The 22,957-nt window shown below is 33.9% G+C and overlaps 3 protein-coding genes and 1 pseudogene across 9 annotated transcripts; all 4 read right to left on the bottom strand.

The window, feature by feature from the left end:
* Positions 1 to 45: 45 nt before the first annotated feature.
* On the bottom strand, positions 46 to 4,637 carry LOC105133663 (mitochondrial substrate carrier family protein B-like). 7 transcript variants are annotated; one of them, XR_843835.1, is made up of 9 exons: positions 4,051 to 4,637; positions 3,541 to 3,717; positions 3,275 to 3,424; positions 2,499 to 2,600; positions 2,336 to 2,406; positions 2,155 to 2,222; positions 1,595 to 1,724; positions 1,382 to 1,466; positions 785 to 908 (listed from the first exon to the last, which is right to left on the bottom strand). XR_843835.1 is itself a non-coding variant. In XM_011037743.1 (8 exons), the coding sequence occupies exons 1-7, from the start codon at positions 4,252 to 4,254 to the stop codon at positions 1,426 to 1,428; spliced, it is 813 nt and encodes a 270-aa protein (XP_011036045.1). In that variant the 5' UTR covers positions 4,255 to 4,636; the 3' UTR covers positions 46 to 908; positions 1,382 to 1,425. The 7 variants fall into 7 exon arrangements, 3 of the variants coding, with proteins under 3 accessions (XP_011036045.1, XP_011036043.1, XP_011036046.1); XM_011037743.1 differs by lacking the exon at positions 1,595 to 1,724 and having other exon boundaries at positions 46 to 908; positions 4,051 to 4,636; XR_843837.1 differs by lacking the exon at positions 1,382 to 1,466 and having other exon boundaries at positions 825 to 908.
* Positions 4,638 to 6,634: 1,997 nt separating this feature from the next.
* Positions 6,635 to 14,094, bottom strand: LOC105133662 (BEL1-like homeodomain protein 9). The gene is made up of 4 exons (XM_011037740.1): positions 13,472 to 14,094; positions 7,887 to 8,254; positions 7,729 to 7,789; positions 6,635 to 7,505 (listed from the first exon to the last, which is right to left on the bottom strand). The coding sequence occupies exons 1-4, from the start codon at positions 14,012 to 14,014 to the stop codon at positions 7,035 to 7,037; spliced, it is 1,443 nt and encodes a 480-aa protein (XP_011036042.1). The 5' UTR covers positions 14,015 to 14,094; the 3' UTR covers positions 6,635 to 7,034.
* Positions 14,095 to 17,345: 3,251 nt separating this feature from the next.
* On the bottom strand, positions 17,346 to 20,058 carry LOC105133660 (ras-related protein Rab2BV-like). Its single transcript, XM_011037739.1, has 2 exons — positions 18,793 to 20,058; positions 17,346 to 18,040 (listed from the first exon to the last, which is right to left on the bottom strand). The coding sequence occupies exons 1-2, from the start codon at positions 18,955 to 18,957 to the stop codon at positions 17,555 to 17,557; spliced, it is 651 nt and encodes a 216-aa protein (XP_011036041.1). The 5' UTR covers positions 18,958 to 20,058; the 3' UTR covers positions 17,346 to 17,554.
* Positions 20,059 to 20,176: 118 nt separating this feature from the next.
* On the bottom strand, positions 20,177 to 20,880 carry LOC105133693 (dirigent protein 4-like; annotated as a pseudogene).
* Between the last annotated feature and the right edge of the window lie 2,077 nt (positions 20,881 to 22,957).

Here is a 22,957-nt window from a genome sequence, read left to right as displayed (position 1 = left end):
TCCTGTTGAGGGGGCATTGCTTATGAGAGAGTGGGCAGGTGAAACTGCTTGAAAAATGACAGAAATATATTAGCTGTTTGGCGCAGTGCAATCCAATAACATTACATGAAAACTGACATGATGGTTACAATGACTGACAAAAATGCCTGAACACAACATTGGGGAAACATTTATAGCAACTATCAGCTAAACCTGTCTGATTTGACCAATACTCTCGTTGCAAAATACAACCTGCAGTTAGACAGGCAGAAAGAGCAGCTGCAAAAAAGGCGACAGGAGCTGTGATAACCGCAACGCCATAAAATCCCTCAAGCTAGTGACATGAAAACAGCAAATGTCCCCAGCCTAATCCGTTAAAAATAGCAGCGAATGAATGCACGAAAAAAAAGAGACAAGGCAATGACAAATTAGACTAACTGAACTGGAAAAAAATATTGATCACCGTTAGTATTACTTTCTTTGAGAATTGTGAGCGCTATGATGAGTACACTTGAAATCAGATTTAGGTTTGGTCTATCTACATGGGACAATGTACCCCAATGATAGCATAACAAAATTATGCACCGAGAGGAAATCCATGAAATAAGATGAACAATTCTGCTACTTGACAATTCAACAGCTCATCCCTTCAGCTGCAAGGCAAACACCCTGAGGCGTTCACAGAAACTATAATTTGGGAGTAACATCTGCTAAAAGCAATTTTAGAGTCTCATACGTCATAAAACAGATACCAACACCAGGCACAACCTTGTAGTATTCAGGCATAATGCCTCTGTATAGACCCCGGAAACCCTCAGTCTGGATTATTTGCTTGAATATACCAAGAAGACCTGTGGTATAAACAGGAGCCCGTCCACCTGCTCCTTCCAATTGCTTCCGGCGTCTCACAAGATCAAGAGGAAATGTTGCTGCATATTCCAAGGACAATAGAAAAAAATTATTCTTGCACCACAAGACATGCTTTGCTCGCACAGGTTACCAAACATCATGAGAACCTCTTGTGTCTTGTCTGTTCATGGGTTTTTTTTGGCTTCATTTGATGCACACTAGGAAAAATCAATCATGCAAGAAAAGCAAGCCTAAAAGAAAATAGAAGCATCAGGAAGGTCAATAATGTGTAGAATGGTATTTGATAAAAGAAAAATCTAAATTCTAAATTCAAACAGCAGCAGTTAAAACTTTCATCATGCATGAGCATGACCACTGTTTTAAGAAAACTTTCTCCAGTCATTGTTGATAAATTAAAGGGGAAAAGAAAATCTGTGACATAGCCAAATCTGACAGAAACCAATAGACAGCATCCTGGCAACTGCATCACGAGGCTTCAGGATAAAAATACCCATTGTACAGTCAGCAAAGGAAGCCTAGGTGAGAAGCATACCTCAAAGAGGATAGCTCTCACAAATGGTAACTGAGAGAACAGCACTAGTTCACCTGGGAGTAGTGCCACCCTATTATGGAATCAACTGCAATGCTTGGGGACACAAGTAGTCAAAGAATTGCTGGAGGAAATAGGTCAATGCAAGAAAGATTCTCATGTAGAAAATAAAGTTAGATGAATGACAAAAGAAGATTATTTTATTGACTTCCTTACTAAAATTCTCAAATGCAGGATATAAAACAACTCCTGTCTGGTTTCTGGCTCTACAGGTCAGTCTGTTTAGATACTTAATGCAGAGCCTGCACCACACCCTGCTTCTCTGCATCAAGAGCGTAGTAAACAGCTGCAAATATTAACTTCTTTGATTAGATAGTGCCCTAACCTAATAAAAAAAAGGTGAGCAGTCCAATGTTCAACCAAACTCTCATTCAACACTGCTTATCTGCTACTTAAAATATGGTTTAGTCAGGAAAGTTCTGGGAGAAGTGAAATTATGGGGTGACCTAAACAACTCCTGTTCCTGTGTCTTATGGTAACATATGAAGCACAAACTTTACTACAATGCCAACCAATCAAAGATTAGGCACAACTACAAGGACAACTACATGAGGAATATCTGTAATTACAGCACAGGAGAGAATACTCAAACCATGCATCAGAATTAACAATAAAGCTGGGGTTTAACCAGAAACATATGCTTCATTTATGGAACCAAAAAAAAAAAACTCTAAATTTTGAAAGACCCTTCATTTAACAGGTTTCAGATCACTCACCAGTTGAGGATGCAATGCCTGAAAGACTGCCACAAGCCAGACTCACGGCAACATTAGCATCATGGGGCCTGGTATGAAGTAGAAAGTACAAAAAAAAAAATGTCTAAGAATCGCACATACAAATGGCACATAAAAAGGCCTGAAGAAATTTTCATTTTGCTGAATCAACTAGTGAGCTTACCTGTGCAAATGCCAAAACGATCGTAAGCTCTCGTACACTGAGAAGCTGATAGCTATACTGGGTCCAACGCCCTACATTAATGTTCAATGACAATTAAGAACAAATCAAAATGATGGAACCATCTAACATAAACCCTAATATGAGCATAACCAATAAAACATACCAAAAGTGTGGCTCCAAGTCCCTTGTAGAGGCCAAAAACACTTTCTTCTCTGCTAATTGTTTGTAATGCATGCCAAATACCTCTATAGTAGATCACATTTATCTGCAAAATTGGAAACTAATTGAGTTAAAAGAAGCAGCTTGAACATGTAATAACCAGTTACTAAACATACTACAAGTTTAGAAGCAGATAACAAGGGGAAAGTAACATCACACTTCAGATTTAAATTAATCATGAAAATCATAAATCATTAGCACAGGTCATAACTAAGATCACCTGCTAAAGGGAAGAAATCCATCAGCAACAACTACAATCCTAGTCAACAGATGAATTACCATAAATCACAGACTAAGTAATATAGAACTGAATAAAACAAACCAACAGAATGATCTTTTATATTATCCAGCAAATATGAGCTAACATTGATGGAATTTTGACCAGGCATAGCCCCAAAGGCAGCCCCTTATCATCTGGCACACACTAAATCAACACTTTGTAGTGCCCACTACACTTTATTGTGCAACCAGTACCAATGGAGTAAACAACAATCTTCAAACGACCTCTTGTTTTGGTTACTTAAGTTGATGACAAGTAAAATTGACTGTGGTTTAAAAATTGGAAACTGTTTGATCTTTACAGAAAGACAACATCAAATTCCTTTGCATTCTACTAATTAAATCACAAGCTGGGATGCTTAAAGACGAGAGCGAATGAGGAGAATATAAACTCCAATAATGGAAGACTAAAATGGCAAATTCATCTCTGAAAAGCTATACCTGCGCTGCTAGGCGTGTCCTTACAAGATCCAATGGATATGTAGCAGATGCTGCTGTTATTCCTGCCAAACCACCACCAACAAATTGTACAAGCAGGTCTCTGCCCATGTTTTCTCTACTGCTTTCAAGGCCAGGAATCATGTGTAGCAACTACATAGCAAATACTCATAATCAAAATCAAGCTACTAGGATAAAGGCATAAAATCTAAATAGGAAATGGTTTTGAACCACAGAACAGTAATTATTCCTGCAATGCTTTTGCCAACCTCTTTATAGCGCTCGTATGCATAGAAGTTGACAGACGAGTAAGGAAGCCGATGAGCAATTGTAACAAGATTCCCTTTCCAAAAAGCTCTAAATCCTTCCTCTCGAATAATTCGAGAAGCCTCGTGCCATATACTAGCTTTCCTCAATGTTGCAACATCTGAGTGCATGCCTTGCACCTGAAAAGATTAAGCCACATTAAAATGATGTCTACCGCAATGTACAGAGTCACCCCACCGATTTCATCGTTCCATAGATGCTAATCTAAATATCCCAGTTCCTTGATTAGTATTAGTCCAATAAGAAAATCATAATAGTTTCCTTTATTTGTTCAATTAGAGAGCATATGCAACCACAAAAGAACAAATCCCCCCAACATTTTTTAAACACAAATATAATCAAACACACAAAAAAATAATACAAAAACCCAATTAACAACATCAAACAGCTAAAAAACCAAAACAAACAAAAGCCAGGAAAACAAAGAAAATACTCCAATGGGAGAAACTAACCTGAAAGAGTATGGTGAGGCGTGCAAGAGGTGCAGTGCAAGTCTTGCTTAGTGCACCCGCAACTCCACCAGCTACAAGTTGCGAAACTGTTCCGATCTGCGATTGCTGATGCTGTTGCTGCAATGGCTTGTGCTGCTTCGGCTGTGAATTAAGAGCCCTTGGCCCTCCCTCTACCACCACTCCTACTCTTGCCTCTGTCTGCATCTCTCTAATAACTCCCTCTCTCCCTTCAAAATTGGATCTTTACTTCAAACATCAAAATGTCAAAACCCCAACTTTTCTTTTTCCTCAAAAAGAACCCGACTTTATCTCACTAGTCAGAACAGAAATTAAAACCTCGACTTATTTCTTGAAGAATACAAGAAAATCAGCCCCGTAACCCCGAGAAAACTTCTTCTTGTTGCTGCTGTTGTTTTTCTTCAAGGGCTTCTTTAGCTTAGCTTTGCTTTGATCTCAGTTTTTAAGGAAGTTAAGGACCACTTTTCCAACAAAAAAACTCGAAACTACCTCGTTTTTGTATTGAAGAGTCACCGCGACGCCAAAGCTAAGTCGTTTTGGCTTGCTTTACTGGTCTGCGGTCATTTAATTGTAGCACACTAGTTTCAGCCGTTGATTAATTAAAGCAACCATAATCAACGTTCGACTGTGGACTTTTAATGTAATGATGCAATTTAACAGGCTAATCTAAATAGATTTTATTTTGATACGGTAGTGGAAAACGTTCCACTGTTTTGAAAGTATTGGGTGATGGGACATTCTTGCAAGTTGAAGTTTCCACGTCCTCGTTTGCAACAGTAACCATTTGATAGATGTTAAGCCCTAACGTGGGGGTTTAGTCCGTTAGTCCTCCGTCCATTAACAGACTGACGCGTCGCTTTATTTTCTATTTACCGGCTTGTTCCTCGCGCTACGCTATGTATTAGACTCTTTCGTTTTTTTCTATTCTCGATGCAGAAAAGGAATGCGGACCTTCTTGATGGTTTTTTAACTAAAAACAAAATATTTTTACAAGCTTTATATACATTCTTAATAAAATAAATTGAGAATTATATATATATATGTGTGTGTGTATGTGTGTGTGTGTATGTATATATAATTAATAATAAATTTGTTAATTTAAGTTAAATATTAAATTAAAAAGTTAAGATAAAGATGTTATTAATTAAAAAAATGAATATTTATTTCATTTTAAATTAGGTTCTTAAAATTTTATTTGGTTTAAATCAATAAAATTAAAATTTATTTTGTTAAATCAAATATTAATTTAATATCAAAATTTATTTTTAATACAACAAGAGCTTTATATAAAACTAATCAAAATAAACAATCAAGCTCAAAATTAACATGAAAGAATTAAATTGTGAATTAAAAAATAAAATTATAAAAAAATAAATAATAAATAAATAATTGATGGTAACTATTGCAACATACAGAGGATTTGTGACTTTCATCTATGTTGTATCTCCATTGTTTTTATTATATTTTTTCATCTTGCATTGTCTTATGTGTCCATAATCTTAAATATTTTCTTATGATTTATTGATTATCATTTAAAAAAAAAAACTATAATTGTTAAATAAAAAGTAAGAAGACTTAATAAAAAAATACAAATAAAAAGTTTTAGTTGGTTCATTGGTATTTCCACCCCATTTTTTTAAAGTTTTTTATAATTTGCTTTTTCTTGTTTTTGAAGCACATAAAATTTTATGAGGAACATAGAATAACGAGCTGTACTGTATTAGTTATTTTTTAAAGATTATTTTGCTTCCCATAAAAAAACAATAAAAACTTCTGTAATTAGAATTTTTCTCTCATTTTTTTATTTTTTAAAATAAAATTATAAAATAATTAATAAAACATTACTAGATTCTCATACCAAACTAACCAACTTCCTCGTATTTTATTTACGGTGCATGTTAGTTTGTTCCTCCAACCTTTACAATTCAATAAATCTGTCACCAATTTTTTTTCTTATCAATTCAGTTTATGCCCTGGACTCTCCTTGAGACGTTCAACAAAACCATGTCAATGTCATCCACACTTAGATTAGATCATTGTGTTCATTAATAGATTCTCTCTCACAATCTTACCGTATAAATGACTGAATTTAATGACAGGAGTAGTTTGATTCATTAAATAATCAATAAATTAATCAAACTGTTTTAGTTCACATCAATTAACAACTTGTTCATGAGACTGTATCTTCTTTCACGAATTTTGACCATAAGAGAACACATTTGGCAGATGTTCCTAATGATCAATCGTGTTAGTCATTTACTAGTTAAAAGTATTTTTAATTTCCCAAGAAAATTACAAGTCCCATACATAATGCATACATTTATCTATAGATTATCATAAAAACCAAAAAAACCAAATCATTCATTATAGCTCATCAATTACAGCGTGCTTTAGAGGAAGCCAAAGACGCCTCCCATATCAAGTTCGGGATTCATTATAGCTATTGAGCTCCAAATCACAGCTATTTAAATGAAGTTGAGGTTGCAATTTGGGGAGTGGAAATCAGCGTCCTGTCATGAAAATACCGATGGAATTAAGTTCGTTTTCTTTCAACATTCGCTTTCGCTATCCCAGTCAACTCTCTCTTTACTAACTTCCATTCGAACATATCAGGAAGGCAAATCATGTGCTGGTTCTGGGGTCGCGATGGATACATGTCACCTTAATCATCATCATCCACTAATGATGGCGGCACAGAGCTACTTGTAAAATTTGTGCTTGAATTCTCCACCATAGGAACCGGGAAAATGACTGAAAGTACAAAGAAATCTAGTGCCAAATCTCATAAAGCAACAGTTAATCTTGTCTTCCGACCATTTACTACATTTCTTCATCTCTACCACTCCGACGATCATTTGACAAAGAGGCTGCCTACTTGATATTACATTACAGAAAGTCCTTTTTATTCAGGCAATATGAAGAAAATTGAGCTTGCAGATTATAGAATCATGCAGTATCCGGCTCCTTTACTCTTTCCCAAAATGCTGCTTTTCTAGTTCAAAACCTGTTGCTGGTGCTGAATCCATCATGCCAATCATTTCCACGTTGATGTGGTGAGGTATGCTCATAGGGAGAGGCCATGATAGATCAATGCCATTATTCTGGGGAAGACCCAGTGCCAACGAAACACCTTTGCTTCCACTAACACCAGCAGTGTGGTAATTACCTGAAAAATTGTTGTCATAAATATTTACTGGGCCCTGTCTCTGCTTAGACACCTCAGCAAGTTCATTTAGCGAGCGGGCGCGTGTCGTTTGATTTGTATTCTGGTGTGAGGTTGATCGGGGCTGTTTCTTGAGAGGCAAATCAGATGGCATGTTGGCACCCTGGTTGACCGTTTCAGATGGGGCTTGAGTTTGCTGTGATTCAAGCATGTGCACTTCTTCCACCATTGGCTTCCAAAGTCTAACTCTTGCGTTAATAAACCAATTAGAAACCTGCATGGAACCATGGAAAGAGATTTTGAAACTCTATTACATAGCATCATTGTCTCTTAGGACATAACCGTCCACGACAACAATGAAGTGGTAATATGAACACCTATTCAGCTTAAATAGTCATTCATGCATATCCATAGACATTCCCTCTCAGGGTGTAAAAATCCTGCCATCAGAACAATGTTAGAGAACGACAAGAAGATATGAAGTGAAGAAGGCACACCTGAGTCCTTGAGAGACCTGTCTGCTGAGCCAAGGCTTGCTTTTCGGAGTCTGTGGGGTAGCTGGGAAGTATAAAAACTAGTTATATAAACATCAATGTTAATAAGTCAGGATAACATGGCATAGCAATGAGGTTTAGAAGTTCCACCAAACACTTACGGGTGTAAGAAGTGTTCAAACAACCATGTCTTAAGCACAGCTACAGCATGATCAGGAAGTCCCCTTTGAGATCGCCAAACAGAATGTTGAATAAAGTTTAGGTTCAGAGTTGGATTTTGGTTTCCAATGCCTCGTTCGTTTTTCCCGTATCTAGGACTTTTTTCCTTGGTAACAATACTATCAGCGAAGGTTCTTCCTGTGAACTGAATTTTATCCAAAAGGGCATTCTTCAAGCTAGTAAAGTGCTTCAAAACAATTTTGACTGCATAACAAACATAAGGAGCTGCATTTCCAAGACCAGCAACAGTTTCAAATGATGCAACAACTGACTGCATTTGTTGGCAATATAGTTTGTATCTCCTGTATACCTAATGCAGATTGACAAGGAGCAAAACTAGTTTCAAATATGAATTTCATAAAGATTCTCAGGTGGTACTTGCATTCAAAGAAAAATTAAAGCAGAGCCGGTGACTAATGAACATCTTAGAACATATCTGACGAAGACAGAGGAAACTTCAAACGATTATGAGCCTTTCCACAACTGATTGGTAGGCTTTGTAGATTGAGTTGTTGAAGGCCTCATATGCACTTGCAAAACAAGTCCTATATAGGCTAAGTGGACCCTCGTGAATGAGAATGTTATTTTGATCATTTTGTACGAGGATATGTTGTCTTGTCTTGCATACTTGGTGATCCTAAGATATTTAAACACAAAAAGATCTCATATATTTGCAATGTAGGGAGTACGTTCACAAACATTTTGTCTAATCTGCCTGCAAGAGTAATCATAAAGAATAATTGTTTCATCATGAAAGACCTGAATTGTTCACATAGATGCTTATCCTATTAACTTGTAAAACATGACATTCAGTTAGGCGTCACTGTGATAACTTGTAATGCAAAGCATTTAGGTAATGATTACACGAGCATGATTAAATATAGCTTTATGAGTATATTTGCCCAAAACACCAAAGGGACGAGGGTACTTAATTTAAACCCATTTTCCAGGCTCCTTTTTGTAGTTATGTTTCTTCTTAGAGTAGGACTTTGATAGACTTGTTTTACCTCTTTGATTTGGGCCCTTTTTTCCTTCTTTTCCTTTTTCCCATCCTCCTCGGTTAGGCCTCCTTTTTACCTCTTGGGTTAGGCCTATTGGAAAAAGAAGAAAGAAATATGAGGACCCGAACCGAGATAACAACAGGCTTATCCAAGCCAACACCAAGAAGAAACATGGCTGTAAAACCGAACTCAATAGTTGGAAAATGAATTCAAATCATTGCTCATCAATCCTTTTGTGTTTAGGGTCAATCTCCTCGTGGCACACAAAATAATGTTTAGTCATGCTCGCATAACCACAACTATCTCTTAAATGCCTCGCATTGCATGTTATCAAGGCGACATACTTGAATGCCTTGTTTTACAATTTAGAAAGGTTGAACCAATTCATTTTATAGGGTAGTTGAGTGGTTGTTCACAATGAAGCAATCATTCTATATGGTTGGTTAGGTTGAATGTGTGCAACTTGATTGTCTGTGGCGCAAGTCCATGTGATCCTTAAGTGCATAAACATTCAAGGATCAACATGTATAAAAGACAACATATCCTCACATATAATGAACAAAATAACATCTGGTGTTTAAAAAAATCAACCAATATATAAAAAAAAAAAAACACAAAACCGATTAAAAAACAACATATCCTCGCATATAATGAACAAAACAATATTAAAAAAAAAAAAAAAACACAAAACCGATTAAACCAATTTTTAAAACCATAAAATCCACTAGGTTTGGTTTGGTTTTGGTTTCAAAAACTAAAGTTAAACTGAACCGGACCTTACAAGAAAAGCCTAATTGCTCATAAAACAAGAGGGGTATAAATATTAAATACTTACCAGTTAACTCAACTCTAAAACAATCCCAACTTTCACAAAATAGAAGCCAACCAGAAAAACCACCTCTCTCATTCTTCCCGTCATTTTGCATCTACCATACCCATATCTCATACCCCCCAAACTTCTCTTCATAACTTCGCAATAGCTGAACTAAAACCACATCCCTATTCCCCCCTGACTTTTCTCTCTTGTTCTCCCCTCTTGATTGAAGACTTCTCTCAAAGATAAATTTTTTTAGAATTCACTGGTTGCTAGATTTGTAAGGTTTTTAGCTTTTTTTTGGTTCCTTGGGGATTTGTTATCATCTGATGGTAGAAAATGATAGTTCTTCCTGCTTTTAAAAAGCCATTAATTTAAATAGAATTTCCTTACGACACAAATAATTTATACTCTAATTGTGTTGAAACTCAATTCCCTTGGAGAGTTATTCCACCAAAAGGCAAGCAAATAGCTTTGAGTAATCAGCATGTTTGCTCTTAATGTTACTTGTGTTCATGAATTCAATAAGCATGGCCCGTGATGGTTCTGCTTGATCCTTGAATATACAGGGTCCTTATTGTTCGTACTTTTCTAGAGTTCAGTCTCATGAAACTCAGTCCATCTCCATGATAATCCAATCTGTTGGGATTAGGTTTCATGGTTTTATACCAAAAACTGGTCTTTGATTGAACCGAACCGAACTGGTTTTCAGTTTGGTCCAGTTTATATTCTCTAAAATTAATATATCTCAGTTCAGATTGGTTTTTTAGGCCTAGACCAAACCAAACCGGACCATGAAGAACCCTAATTCTAATGCATCTTTGGTCTTTCATACACTATATCCCTCCTTCACTTTGCTAACTTAGTCACGGGAGGAGGATTCCCTATCTTGTATAAGAAACTTGTTTTGCAAGAGAACATGTACTAACAACCCAAACCTATGTTAAAAACAAATCCTTACACCCCATTAAACAATTGTGGAAATGCCTAAATTAATTCGAGGTTTTTTTCTTACTTTGTCAATATCTTTATAGTAACAATAGAAGTATATTTGATAATGTAGCATCCCCGTCACCTTCCAGTAAATGTTGCTGCCATAAAAGTTTTGATCAATGGAGGTTGGGATGGCAGCATCGTTCATTCAATCTGGTTTGATCTCATATTTAATGCACTCTCAAAGATTCAAATCAAAATTCACCGGTGGCAACTATGATTATTCAAATGCAGTTATTTCTACCTTCTCTTTTCAAGTTTCATAAGAAATTCCTCATAATCACTTAAAAAACCGGTTCAAATACACACACACACACATATATATCGGTAAACAAATTATCCCTTCTATTAAATCTCCCTTAATTACTGCTCTCCTATTCAAAAATTGTGATACTATTCTGTATCAATGCATTATGTGGAATTTGAATTAGAAAAATAGAATGATTAGTAGAGACTTATGTGTTGTAATAAAACTTAGCTTTCGGACAGAGAGGATAAGAGGCCCAGTTCGATGTTTCATCTCTAAGTCCAAAGCTATTCAGTTGCACACCAGGCCTCTTCCCCTGTACTGGGCATGACTAAAACAAAATAAAATTCTCTCTTGAATCCCTACTTCCAACAGGATTAAGAGCGAGGGAAACCACCTGTCAAGATTATTTTCCCATGCACTATTATAAGTAATGGAATATTGAAAATTCTTTTCTGCCACCCTAGCATATGGTGCCAAACCGGATTCTTCCTATCAATATCAAGCTTAAAAATCCTAATCCCATTGTCCATGCCATATAAATGATCGAATACAACGTTGGTGGTGAATGTAGTGTCAGTTTAATGTATTGAAGTAGCTTCTGTTTTTTAGTCTAATCATAAAGAAAAAATTGTTTTGTAAGTCAAATAACCTCTACGCACCATATTTATTTGTGTTTTAAACATTGATTCTATGTAAGCTAAAATAACTTAATTTTCATTAAATTTGCTTATAAAAATTCACATTATAGCAGTTTTAATTAAATATATATTTTCTTAAATCAACTTTTTTAAAACCACATTTAAATATTTTTTCCTTAAATATATTATTTTTAAAATCACAACATTAAAAACTATCACAATACTAAACAGACATTTCGATATTGTTTGATATTATCTTGTATCATTGTAGCTTCTACTTTTTGTCTAACCACAAAAAAAACTATTTAGTTAATCAAATAACTTATATTTTTTGCATTAGACTCCACATGTAATTCCGTTTCAAAACTTGATTTTGTAGAAGCTAAAAACTTTTTAAAAATGGTAAATATTATTTTTCAAAGTGATTTTCATTGAAAATCCATTAAAATAATATTTTTTATTTATTTTTTAAAATTTATTTTTGACATAAATATATAAAAACAATTAAAAAACACAAAACAAAATTATTTGAAGCTAAAAAAAACTCAGAAATTTTTAATAGCATAATTGGGCTACAGTAAAGCCAAAATAAACTACTTTTCAATTCACTAGACTTTATTTATTTTGAATGCAAAAATCTAACTGAGACATGGTATTTATTTATTTTGAATGCAAAAATCTAACTCATAACAATTTTAATCAAATATATTTTTTGAAGTCACATATGTAAAAGGTATCATAATATTAAACACTGAATAAGGTCGACAATTTATGATTTTGTACCGAACAAAAATATTTTTCAAAGTATTTTTTGTTTGGAAATATTTTAAAAATATATATTTTTAACATCAAAATAATTAAAAAATAAATATATTTTTATTATTTTAAAAAATTTATTTTTAACATCAAAATAATTAAAAAATAAGAAATTAAGAAAAAGAAGGTGTTCTTAAACCGAAAAAACAACAACAGCCTAAATCAACCCCATTGAGGTCCATCCATCCGCAACGATACCAGTGAAGGAAACAAAGATAGCAGAGCAAAAAAATCTGAAAGAAAATAAAGCAAGCAAAACAGAACAAGAAAAGAAACAGTAACTTGATTCAATTTGACAAGACAGGACATCTTTTTGCCATGACTGCTTACAATTACTCAAATATCTTTTCCCGAGATACTGATTCCTTCACAGCAATAATCAAATCAATTACAGAAGACTGTCACGCCAACGCAATCTTCACAGGCATCCTCCACTATCTTTACCCAAATTGATAGTTCTTATTTAACCTCAAAAATGTCCTTGATATAAATGACCTTAACATAAAGAGGACATGAAATATAAATTGGAAGGGGGCTTGGCCTATCTACTTGCTGATACTGGGTAACTTTTTTATTTTTAGGTACTGTTACAAGTCTATCACAGGATACACGTAAAATTAATACTTTCTCTGACATCTATTATTAAATAAAAAATAAAAAAATTGTAAGGCCGTAATCTCCGATCTATTGATTTTTTTTTTCGCGAAACATATTAAATTTTATAATTAATCTTCACAATGAGAACGTAATGAGCTTAGCTACTAATGGAGTCTACGTGAAACCTTCAAATGGAAGGAATAACACACGAAGGGGGTTCTCCAAAACATATGTCCTGAAGAAACAAATTGTGTAAAAATGCAGAAAGGGTTTTGACTGATAGATTGTTTTCTCCATATTTATGTGTCTGAATCTTTTATCTTTTTTTTTAAAAGAAAATTTCTGTTCGTTAACCTAAGATCTTTTGCAAAACCTGCCAAACAAATAAAGAAAATAAATGAAGATGAATCAAATATACCTCATCCAGCATCAATATTAGCTTTGAATTCTTCCATTGATGCTCCACCCCGCCACTTAAAAAAGCAATACTTTCTCTCGTAATTTCACTCTCACTCAAACCATCCAGAGGGAAGTTTGCATTCGCACAATTAATCACACCACAAATTTCGTCCAAAATCTGCTGTGCAGGTTTCAAGAATCTTGAACTCGTCAAGATTGAAGCGTAGCCAGTAAAGGGACCAAGAGGGACGACAGAGCTTCTCATTTCACCATTCTGCTTAGGGTAATCACCTGAAACTGAAACGGCATTGTATCTCTGGTTGTCGAGTTGAAACGAGAGACACAAGGATAAACCCTGACTTGTTAAGGGCTGGTAGTTCATGTCTTTGAGGGTTTGAAGTGAAGAGAACGAAGAAGATTGTGAAGGGTTCATGGGAGCTGCTTGTCTAGAGAATAGTGGGGTTGGTGGGTATTGTTGTTCTTGGTTGGTTTGAGTGGTGACACGAAGCTTGTTTTTTCTGTTCTGTTGTGGGACATGAAAGGGTTCAAAGTTGTTTGCCATGAATATATACACTCTATGAAATGCTTTTGAGCTTGAGAGAGAGAGCTCACCGAAAGTAAAAGCGAAGTGGTGATGATGATGATGATAGATGAAGAGCAGGACGAGTTATGATATAATAAAGGTATTGTTTGTTACTAGAGTGGTGTTTGTTTTTCCTACATATTTTTATTTAAAAATATATTTTTAAATTTAATTTTTTTTTTCCCCTTCTAAAACACATTGCCCTGTAAAAGCAATGACTGCTTAACTGGCTATGTGGATTGCGCTTGTCCACATGCCAGCTAATTTCTTTTAGCGCAAAAATGCAGGCACTTACTTAGCATTTTTTCAAAAAAAATCAACAAATATAATCACAAATAAAAAATTCTATACATATATTTAATTAATAAAATTAAAAATATTTGTGATAATAAATATAAAAAAAAATCATTAATTATACTTGATAAATCCACAATTAGATTATAAAACAAGATCATTTTATATTTATATTTTTTAAAAAATAAAACCATATTTAAAAAGAAAGAAAGCTAGGTGATAAGCCATTTTTTTTAAAAAAGTTAAGTGATAAATTTTTTTTATCCCATCCTCTTCTGGAAAGAAATATTGATGCTTGATTTTTTTAAAAAAAAAATCGAAGGAAAACACTTTAAAAAGAGTTAAAAAATCTATGTCTAATGTACCAGTTCCTAGGCCCAAAAGCAATGGCAGGCCCGCACGCTCATCCATGCAAATTTTTTCTTTTTTTTGGCTAGCAACGCTTCATATATATCTCTAAAAATTTATTTTTTAACTTTCTTTTTAAAAAATCAAATGCAGGTCAAGGGTCTGAACTCTATAATTTCATTCTTCATACGGGTCTGAACTCTATAATTTCATTCTTCAATCTTTTTTTTGCATACAAAACAACGTAGAGGCATGCGTATATCTTTTTATACCTTTAAACGAATTGAAAATTAATCTAAAAATAAAAAAAATTATTTTAAAAATCAAAAACTTCTCGATACAAGGTATATTTTTTTCAGAAAATCTTATAGCAAAAGAATATCTGAGTAAAACTTTTCTTACAGGATCGGCCATGATCACTGTTAATTGATAATTTTTTTATCAATAAAATCTATTTATTTTTTATCTTCTCTTTAAAACCATGAACTGAAAGAAGAAACTCCTGAAAAAAAAAAGTTATAAATCTTTTTCTATTGTTTTACATTATTTTTATTCCAATCAGTAAAAAGGTTCGAAGATTTTTGTTATTCTTTTTTAACATCACTGCTAAAAATTGATAAAACTACATTAAACAGAACATTCAAACTTTTTTTTTGTTCATGTCAGTATTTTTAATTCCTACACACACCATACATAACTAAAATCAATAAATAATAAACTTATATTAAAAATTATTAAATTGTACCTTTGTTTTTTTATAGGGAATTCTTGGTTATTTTCTTATTTTATTTTTATTTTTCTAGAGGAAATAACTTATAGCTTTCGAGGAACTCTGTTAAAAAGAATTAAATCTTTATTCATGTCCGTATTTTAAATATTTACCTCACATGTATCGAAAGCAAAGTGGATTTGTCAAAACTACAATTATAATAAAAATAAAAAATAAAAATTCATGCCTTTACTTTTAATTTCCACACATACCGTATAACTAAAAAAAATTTAAAATAAAATTATAGCCAGATTTTAAAATTGGATATTTGTTATTTTTTTACATGGGTTCTTGATTAATTTTTTATGTTATATATTGACTCCTGTAGAACAAAGAATTTATACATTTTGATAAATTATATTAAAAAGAGGGTACTGTTTAGTTATGAGATAGAATATAATTTTTTATTTTTATCTGTAATTTTAATATTTTCCCGCGTAAAGTAAAAACAAAGTCGTTAAAATAAAAGGATTTGAAAGATTGCAATGATAATGTAATCACGTAAACTCTAGTCGAATCTTCAATAAAAGGATGGAAAAAAATATATAAAATCACCTAATTAATTAATTGATTAGTCTTGTTGATTTTATTTTTAAATTTTACTTTATTTTATCAAGTTTTTAAAAATATAAATACTCAAATAGAAAAAAAATTAGTACATGTACTCAAATAATAAAAAAAATCATAAAGTAAAATTGTCCACACCACATAGAAAAAATTGTATACACCACGTATAACTAAAATCCTAAAAATATAAAATTACATAAGAATTTAAAAAATTATGTTTTTTTATTAAGAGATTCCTGGCTGTTTTTATTTTATTTTCGACTCTTTTATCGGAAAGGATCTATACCCTTTGAAAAACTCTATTTATATAAAAAGGACTCTTTATTCTTTAAACAACAAATAAAATATAATCTGGACTTGTAACAATGTTACTTGCGATGTAAGAAGATTGCGAGTGTCATTCATTTGCTGGCATGCACCTCTAACCTTTTCTTTTAATAATATTTATGTTAAAAGAAAGGCGCAGGCTGCAATGAGAGCGGGCTGGGGCAAGATGCTCGAGCCGATGCAGGCTGCGTGTCTATGTCGAGTGTGCTGGCACCCCAACATCCATGATGTGAACGTGAATCTCAGCTTTCTTGTGGGCTTGGGCTTGGGAGCGTGCCCGAGCTTAATATATTTGAGTCTAGATAAGATGTCTGGATTCATTTCTTGTCTCTGGGTTCAAGCACAATACCATCGAGGAATTTTTCGGAATTCCGTGACAGTTTTTCAGTATTTTATATTAATTTAATATATATTATTTTAAACGTAATATAACTTCAACTTGAACTATCACGAACTATATTTTTATAATATTATTATATTTTTTTTATAAAATTATCAATTTTATTATTAAAAAATTCCTACCAGTTATCAATTCCCTAAACTTTTCATATTAAGTTACTAGTACCTTAACTATAAAGAATTAATTAAATTATAAAAGATTAATTAATTATGAAATAAATCAATTTTATTCTTAATTATTTTGGATTTTAATACTTGTCATTAGTGTTATTATTTAAAATTATTTTGTTAAATTTAACATCATCCTGGATTGAACTATTTCATCAAATATTACATGTATTATAGAGAAAAAAAATACTTATCTAAATTCAATATTTGAATAAATTGCCCAAATTTAACATACAGAATTGCAATGTAGCATTCGAAACTACATGACTTTTTCTCAACCATATACGTGCCATACAATCAAAGCATGTTGCATTCAATTATCATAGTTTCTAAAAATCGAGAATCAATTAAAATTTTCTCCGGATCAGAAAGCATTACTGAAATTTTTATCAGAGATTTGAGGGAAACAAGTATACAGGATCAAAAGAGAAGTTGAAGTAAAGAGCTAAAGTTACGAAGCTTTTTTGTGGATGCCTGAGGCTAGAACACAAGATGAGAATGCTAAATCCTCTGTTCATAGTGAACCATGCCTCTCCAGTGAAACTAGAAACCTTCTCTCGAGATGGCTCTAGCAAATACATGACATAAGGAAAAATGAACAATATTGTGCTAGCCTCGTTTTACCAATCTGTATGACAAACACCTTGTTAGTTAGAACAACAAGCTCTTTTGTTGATATTACTGGACAGATTTGCAATATTAATTGTAGTCCCCTGGGGAAGTCCGGTTGAGTTAGCTGCCTCTTGTGCTGTCAGTGCCTTCTTGCTAATAACTTGGTAGATATCCAGCAGAATTGTCTGGAACGCCTTCTCAACATTGGAAGCTTCCAAAGCTGAAGTCTCAAGAAATGCAAGACCTTCCTTCTCGGCTAGCGTTTGAGCATCTTCTGCGGAAATTGATCTAAGATGGTTCAGGTCAGATTTGTTTCCAGCCAACATGATGACAATGTTAGAGTCTGCATGGTCCCTTAGTTCACGGAGCCACCTCCGGACATTAGCAAATGTTTGCCTCTTGGTTATATCATAAACCAAAAGTGCACCAACTGCTCCTCTGTAGTATGCACTGGTGATGGCTCTGTACCTTTCTTGGCCAGCTGTGTCCCATATTTGTGCCTTAACTGTCTTCCCTTCCACCTGCATAATAATTAATTCTGGCATCATTAAAAATAAATATTACCTGATCAAAGAGAACCAGAAAAGAATAATCATGGATTTGATTCAACCAACAACTGGGGAGGAGATGACAACTTCAAACTTCGCAATCAGGTAACCTGTTCTCTATAGTGTTTCCCATGCGGGACTCTCCTTGCAGGGGAAGTGGCGGGCTACTTACTCATGCTCCCTAACCAAAATGTTCTCCTGGTTAATAACCGCAATTGCTCTTTGTTTTAATACTCTACTTGATTGTTAAAAATATTTCACAATCTGATCAAAAATTGCTGACAAAACTCTGAAAACCTGCAAGTTTCTATTTGTAACGCCATGCCAGAAAAAGTACTGGGGTTGGGGGTGATTAGGAATTTGCTTTTTTATCCCCTTGTATGGAGGAGGCATCAATATTATTCGATGCTCTTGGAGTTGAGTGCATTCCTCTGATATGTAAGTGGAGTATATGAGTCAGGATCATGCGGGATTCACTTGAACTACAAACACAATCCACAAACATAAAATATGTGACCGACAAGAGAATAACACGTGATGATGGCGCTGATAGCAACGCTCCAAAATCAAAACTCGTTTTATAACAAGTGAAAATGAAAATAAAAATAAACAAAATGCTAACAAATTAAAAGAAAAGCTAGAGATCTCATCACAAGATGGGATTGATGGAATGGAAACACAAAATACTTAACCACGAAAAAAAAAGAGGAAACATAAATACAAACCTGGAGAGTCCTTGTTGCAAATTCAACACCAATAGTAGACTTGGAATCCAGGCAAAATTCATTGCGCGTAAATCTGGAAAGAATGTTTGATTTTCCAACACCTGAATCTCCAATCAACACAATCTTGAACAAGTAATCGTAGTCATGATCCACCTTGTATGCCATCAATTATCCTGCGTTTTCTCTAATCCTCTCCCTCACACACCTTGACCCCCCAAATCAAATAAAAAAAATTGAAGTTGGCAAATTAGGTTGGTATTAAATTTGAAACTGGGGGTAGAGAGAGAGGGGTACACTGACGCTACAAGAGAGAGAAGTAAAACAAGAATAACGGATGAAAAGGCATGTTAAACGGTTATTCTTTCATTGAAGGCGCGGAACTCGGGAGAGTTTAAAATCACACACACACACACATGTATATGCTTTCACACCTTTGTCTTTCCATAAAAATAAACAAATAAATAAATAAAGCGAGAGTGACCGGACTCTGTTGGACATTGGGCTTTTGGACCGGGTCCTGGACTTCTAGGTCTAGGTGAATAATTTTTAGTGTAAATCACAGAAAGACTTGTAGCATTGTAAAATAAAAAATACTTCCTAAATGTTTTCAAGTTTTACAGATCCCTCTTAGATTTCCATCTTTGAGGAGCCCGTTTGTATGTGCATGGATTTGGGAGCTGCCGCCTTCTGTTCCTTCGAAGGAGAATTGGAGTCCACGTCTGGACTTTTCCGGGATGCAATGGTCGTCGCTGGAGCTTCTCCTCCTCGCCCATTCCCCGCGGATGTCAGAGAGCTAGCGGACTTCCACCCAGTTTTGGAGGCATTTCCAGCAGTATCGCGACGATCGGACCTCGGATCGGTTTTGTAGAAACTAATTGAGGTTGATCGCCGGTTGGAGGGCTCATCATCGCCGGTTGGAGGGCTCATCATCGCCATCTAACGGCGACCAAATCTGACGGCTAGCCGCGGACTACAATTTTCTGCCCTTTATTTCCAAGAAATCTTCCCATGGGCCGGGCTAGCATTTTTGGATCAATGAGCAAAGTTAATGGGTCGAACTCGAATCAAATGATTTAATAAAAATATATTTGCCTTCAATTGTTTTTAAAGTTGACCTTAGCCGTCGAGTCATTAAAGATTCAGCTGCATAAGCGACCTTTATCAGATCATTTTTTTTTTCAATTTAAAATCTGATCCATATTATATTCTGGATTGTGAATTTTTGGATTCAACTTGTTAGATTGGATGGGTTTAATTACGAAATGAAAAGGGATTCTCATTTAAGAAAAAAAAAAAAGGACTATTTATTTTACTAATATTTATTAATGGACTTCTAGTTGGTTGCAAGGGGCCCGAGGGTGCTGATTTTTTTACCATTCTGTGTTTAGTGATGAACCACAGTCGCACAACACTCTACAACGGTGCCGCTAGCAGTTTCATTTGTGAAGCGGGTCTTAAGCCGAGCAAACCCTCAAGCCATCCTGAACTTTCCTCTCCCTCCAACAACAGCAACTTCACGTTCCTTCTCTGTTACCGGATTTCTTGAAAACAAGCTTAAAGAGCTCCCATTAAACCTGCCTGAGGTAAAACCGAAATCAAGATATATTACTAGTGTCAAGACATCTTAGCTGGATGATACATAGAGCCCCTCTGCATGACCAATGACCTCAGATGTCGGTTCAGGACCTACTGTTAACGGATCATAAACGGCAATTAAGCTGCCGAATGGCAGCGCTGGTGACTTGTCCTCCTTGGTGTTGTTAGGACGAGCTATAAGGACAGAAGTAGGATTTTTGCCGCTAAGTCTGTCATGGAAAAAGAAGTGGAGCTTGCTAACTTTCTTCGGCAGGGATGCATATGGCACGCTTCGAGAGTAATATCGACAATAAACGGGTGCAGTGATCATGTAAAGGATGCCAGCCACAAATTTTTCTTTTCTTCCATTTCCCTTGTGCTTAAAAAATTCTCGAGTCTTGACTCACACTTCCTCGATATCCTTTCTTTCTTCGATGAACCTCCTTAATTTATTATGTGCAATTGCTGGGCAAATTTATAATTAATTAATGAATTAATTACCTTGCAATCCATTTATTAGTATATTATGCATGACGCTATCTGGCACGTTAGATTCTTGTTGATTTTATTACTTTTCTTTGGTTCATTTTATTGATCTACAATTTATGAGCAACGAAAGACAGATCTGTGCTATTTACAATTTTATTTATATAAAAAAATGCTGCTACATCAGGCAACCAATTATTACCTTATATGACTGGTCGCGTTTTACCTCCTGTGATATTTCCAGAAATCATTTTGGGTTTTTTTTTTCCATAGATGATTAGGGAACCCTGTGATTTCTATTTTCAACCATATGGAAAATGATAGCTATTCACTATGGAGCCATTACTTTATATTCACTGCATAGAATAAATTATTTATAACTTTAAGGTATGTAACTTAATTAATCAAGTTTTAAGTTTGTTTTTTTAAAGATTACTAGTTATAATCTCATAAATTTTAGAGTTACTGAAAATTTACATAAAAATTTAACTTTAGAACCTATAAAATTAATTAAGATATGTACAAAATAATTTGGATAATTATATTAATAATAATAAAAAAAATCACCAGTAATATTTTTAATCTAAGCTAATATAATCTCTACTAAAATAAATTATCAATAAACTAATACTCTCATATGGACAAATCATGATCCTAAAGATAAAATAGTCGTAAAATTAACAAGATATGCATATGTTAATATGAAATTGCATTAAGATTTAATTTAAATAATGCAAGCAACTAAAAATATTAAAGTCAAAATGAAAATTTTAAACAAGGGATAAATATGTAGGTTTCTTAAAAGTATGAGCTAATTAATTAGCAGTTGAAACGACATGAAGAAATCACAAAAGAAATCAATCAAGATAAAAGAAAGACCTTAGCAGTGCATTTCTTAATGATACCAAAGGCTTGAATGATAGGTTTGGGTTTCCTCTTGAATACCTTCGTGGTGCTTTAAAAAATTCAACATAAAACATATCCAGAGTTAGGAATAATTATTTATATTGTTAAATCAAAATTGTTGTTACAATGTTATGACAGTACTGATAGAATCTGCCCTTGAAATAACTTTTAGCACTTTTTACTAAGCCTTCATCACAACATAAAAAAAAAAACAAAATACCTTTCTCTATGAACGTTTGTCATTCATATTAGATATGTAACTTGGCACAGAGATATTATTAAACACAACAGCTTATGAACTTGAACATCAGATTAAATCGATACATGAAAATAAAGATAAAGAAAACGGGATATATAGGAATCTCTGCCCTCCTTATACCCACGTAGTTTTGTCTATGAGGCCACAAATCCTTACTCTCGCTTTTTTCAAGTTTTATCATTCAAACATGCCTTCCACCTATTTGACTCACCCCGAGTCACTAGCAAGTCACCTCGATTATACTCCATTGCCCTCGACTATATTTTTGTAAGTTTTCATTGAATTCAAATTCAAATTCCAATTACAACCACCAAATTTTCAATGCCATATTAATTATACAAATATAGCTAAGTAATGAATCAATATTACATTCTACTATCATCATAATTTTAAAACCCAATTAAATTATTATTTAGAGGGTCAATCTAAGTTTAAAAAAATCGACCAATATATATATATATATATATATATGTTCTTACAAACAAACATATCTATTATAGGCCAAATAAATTCAATAACAAAATACAAGTCTAATCTTCTTGCAAACTACAGCCAGCTCATATCTATTATAGGCTCAATAAATTCAATAAAAAAATCTAATCTTCTTACAAACTACAAACAACTCATATCTATTATATACCTTTATTATAATCCAATAAATTTAATAATAAACAATTACCCACTCATATCTATTAAGAAATTATTTTACTAAAACTGCTTCATCTCCTTAACTTTCAAAACCCTTTTCGTTGTCGGTAACCATGGGGCATTGTCCTTCTCCTTGATTCTCACCCTTCCTCCATCGATTCTCAATTTTCTTACACAATACTTGGATGCTTGGTTGTAACCATACCGGAGTGTAACGAGGTTTTAACCAATACTTGAGTTTGCCAAGACTCAATCAACTAAGAAGTGGTCAAGACTCAAGCTTTCAATTTC

Source organism: Populus euphratica, unplaced genomic scaffold, assembly GCF_000495115.2.
Source record: "Populus euphratica unplaced genomic scaffold, PopEup_1.0 scaffold36.1, whole genome shotgun sequence".
NCBI classification, from domain to species: domain Eukaryota; kingdom Viridiplantae; phylum Streptophyta; class Magnoliopsida; order Malpighiales; family Salicaceae; genus Populus; species Populus euphratica.
The sequence above is the reverse complement of the archived record's forward strand: the minus strand, read 5'-3'. Positions and strand labels throughout refer to the sequence as shown.

Coding starts and splice junctions, on each gene's coding strand:
- LOC105133663 (XM_011037741.1), bottom strand. CDS start 4,254: ATGCAGACAGAGGCAAGAGTAGGAGTGGTGGTAGAGGGAGGGCCAAGG. Junction 2,407..2,498: donor GACTTGGAGCCACACTTTTG/GTATGTTTTATT, acceptor ACATTAATGTAG/GGCGTTGGACCCAGTATAGC. Junction 909..2,154: donor AGGCATTGCATCCTCAACTG/GTGAGTGATCTG, acceptor TGGAATATGCAG/CAACATTTCCTCTTGATCTT.
- LOC105133662 (XM_011037740.1), bottom strand. CDS start 14,014: ATGGCAAACAACTTTGAACCCTTTCATGTCCCACAACAGAACAGAAAA. Junction 7,790..7,886: donor TTTGAACACTTCTTACACCC/GTAAGTGTTTGG, acceptor TATACTTCCCAG/CTACCCCACAGACTCCGAAA. Junction 7,506..7,728: donor CAGGTCTCTCAAGGACTCAG/GTGTGCCTTCTT, acceptor GGTTCCATGCAG/GTTTCTAATTGGTTTATTAA.
- LOC105133660 (XM_011037739.1), bottom strand. CDS start 18,957: ATGGCATACAAGGTGGATCATGACTACGATTACTTGTTCAAGATTGTG. Junction 18,041..18,792: donor TTGCAACAAGGACTCTCCAG/GTTTGTATTTAT, acceptor ATTATTATGCAG/GTGGAAGGGAAGACAGTTAA.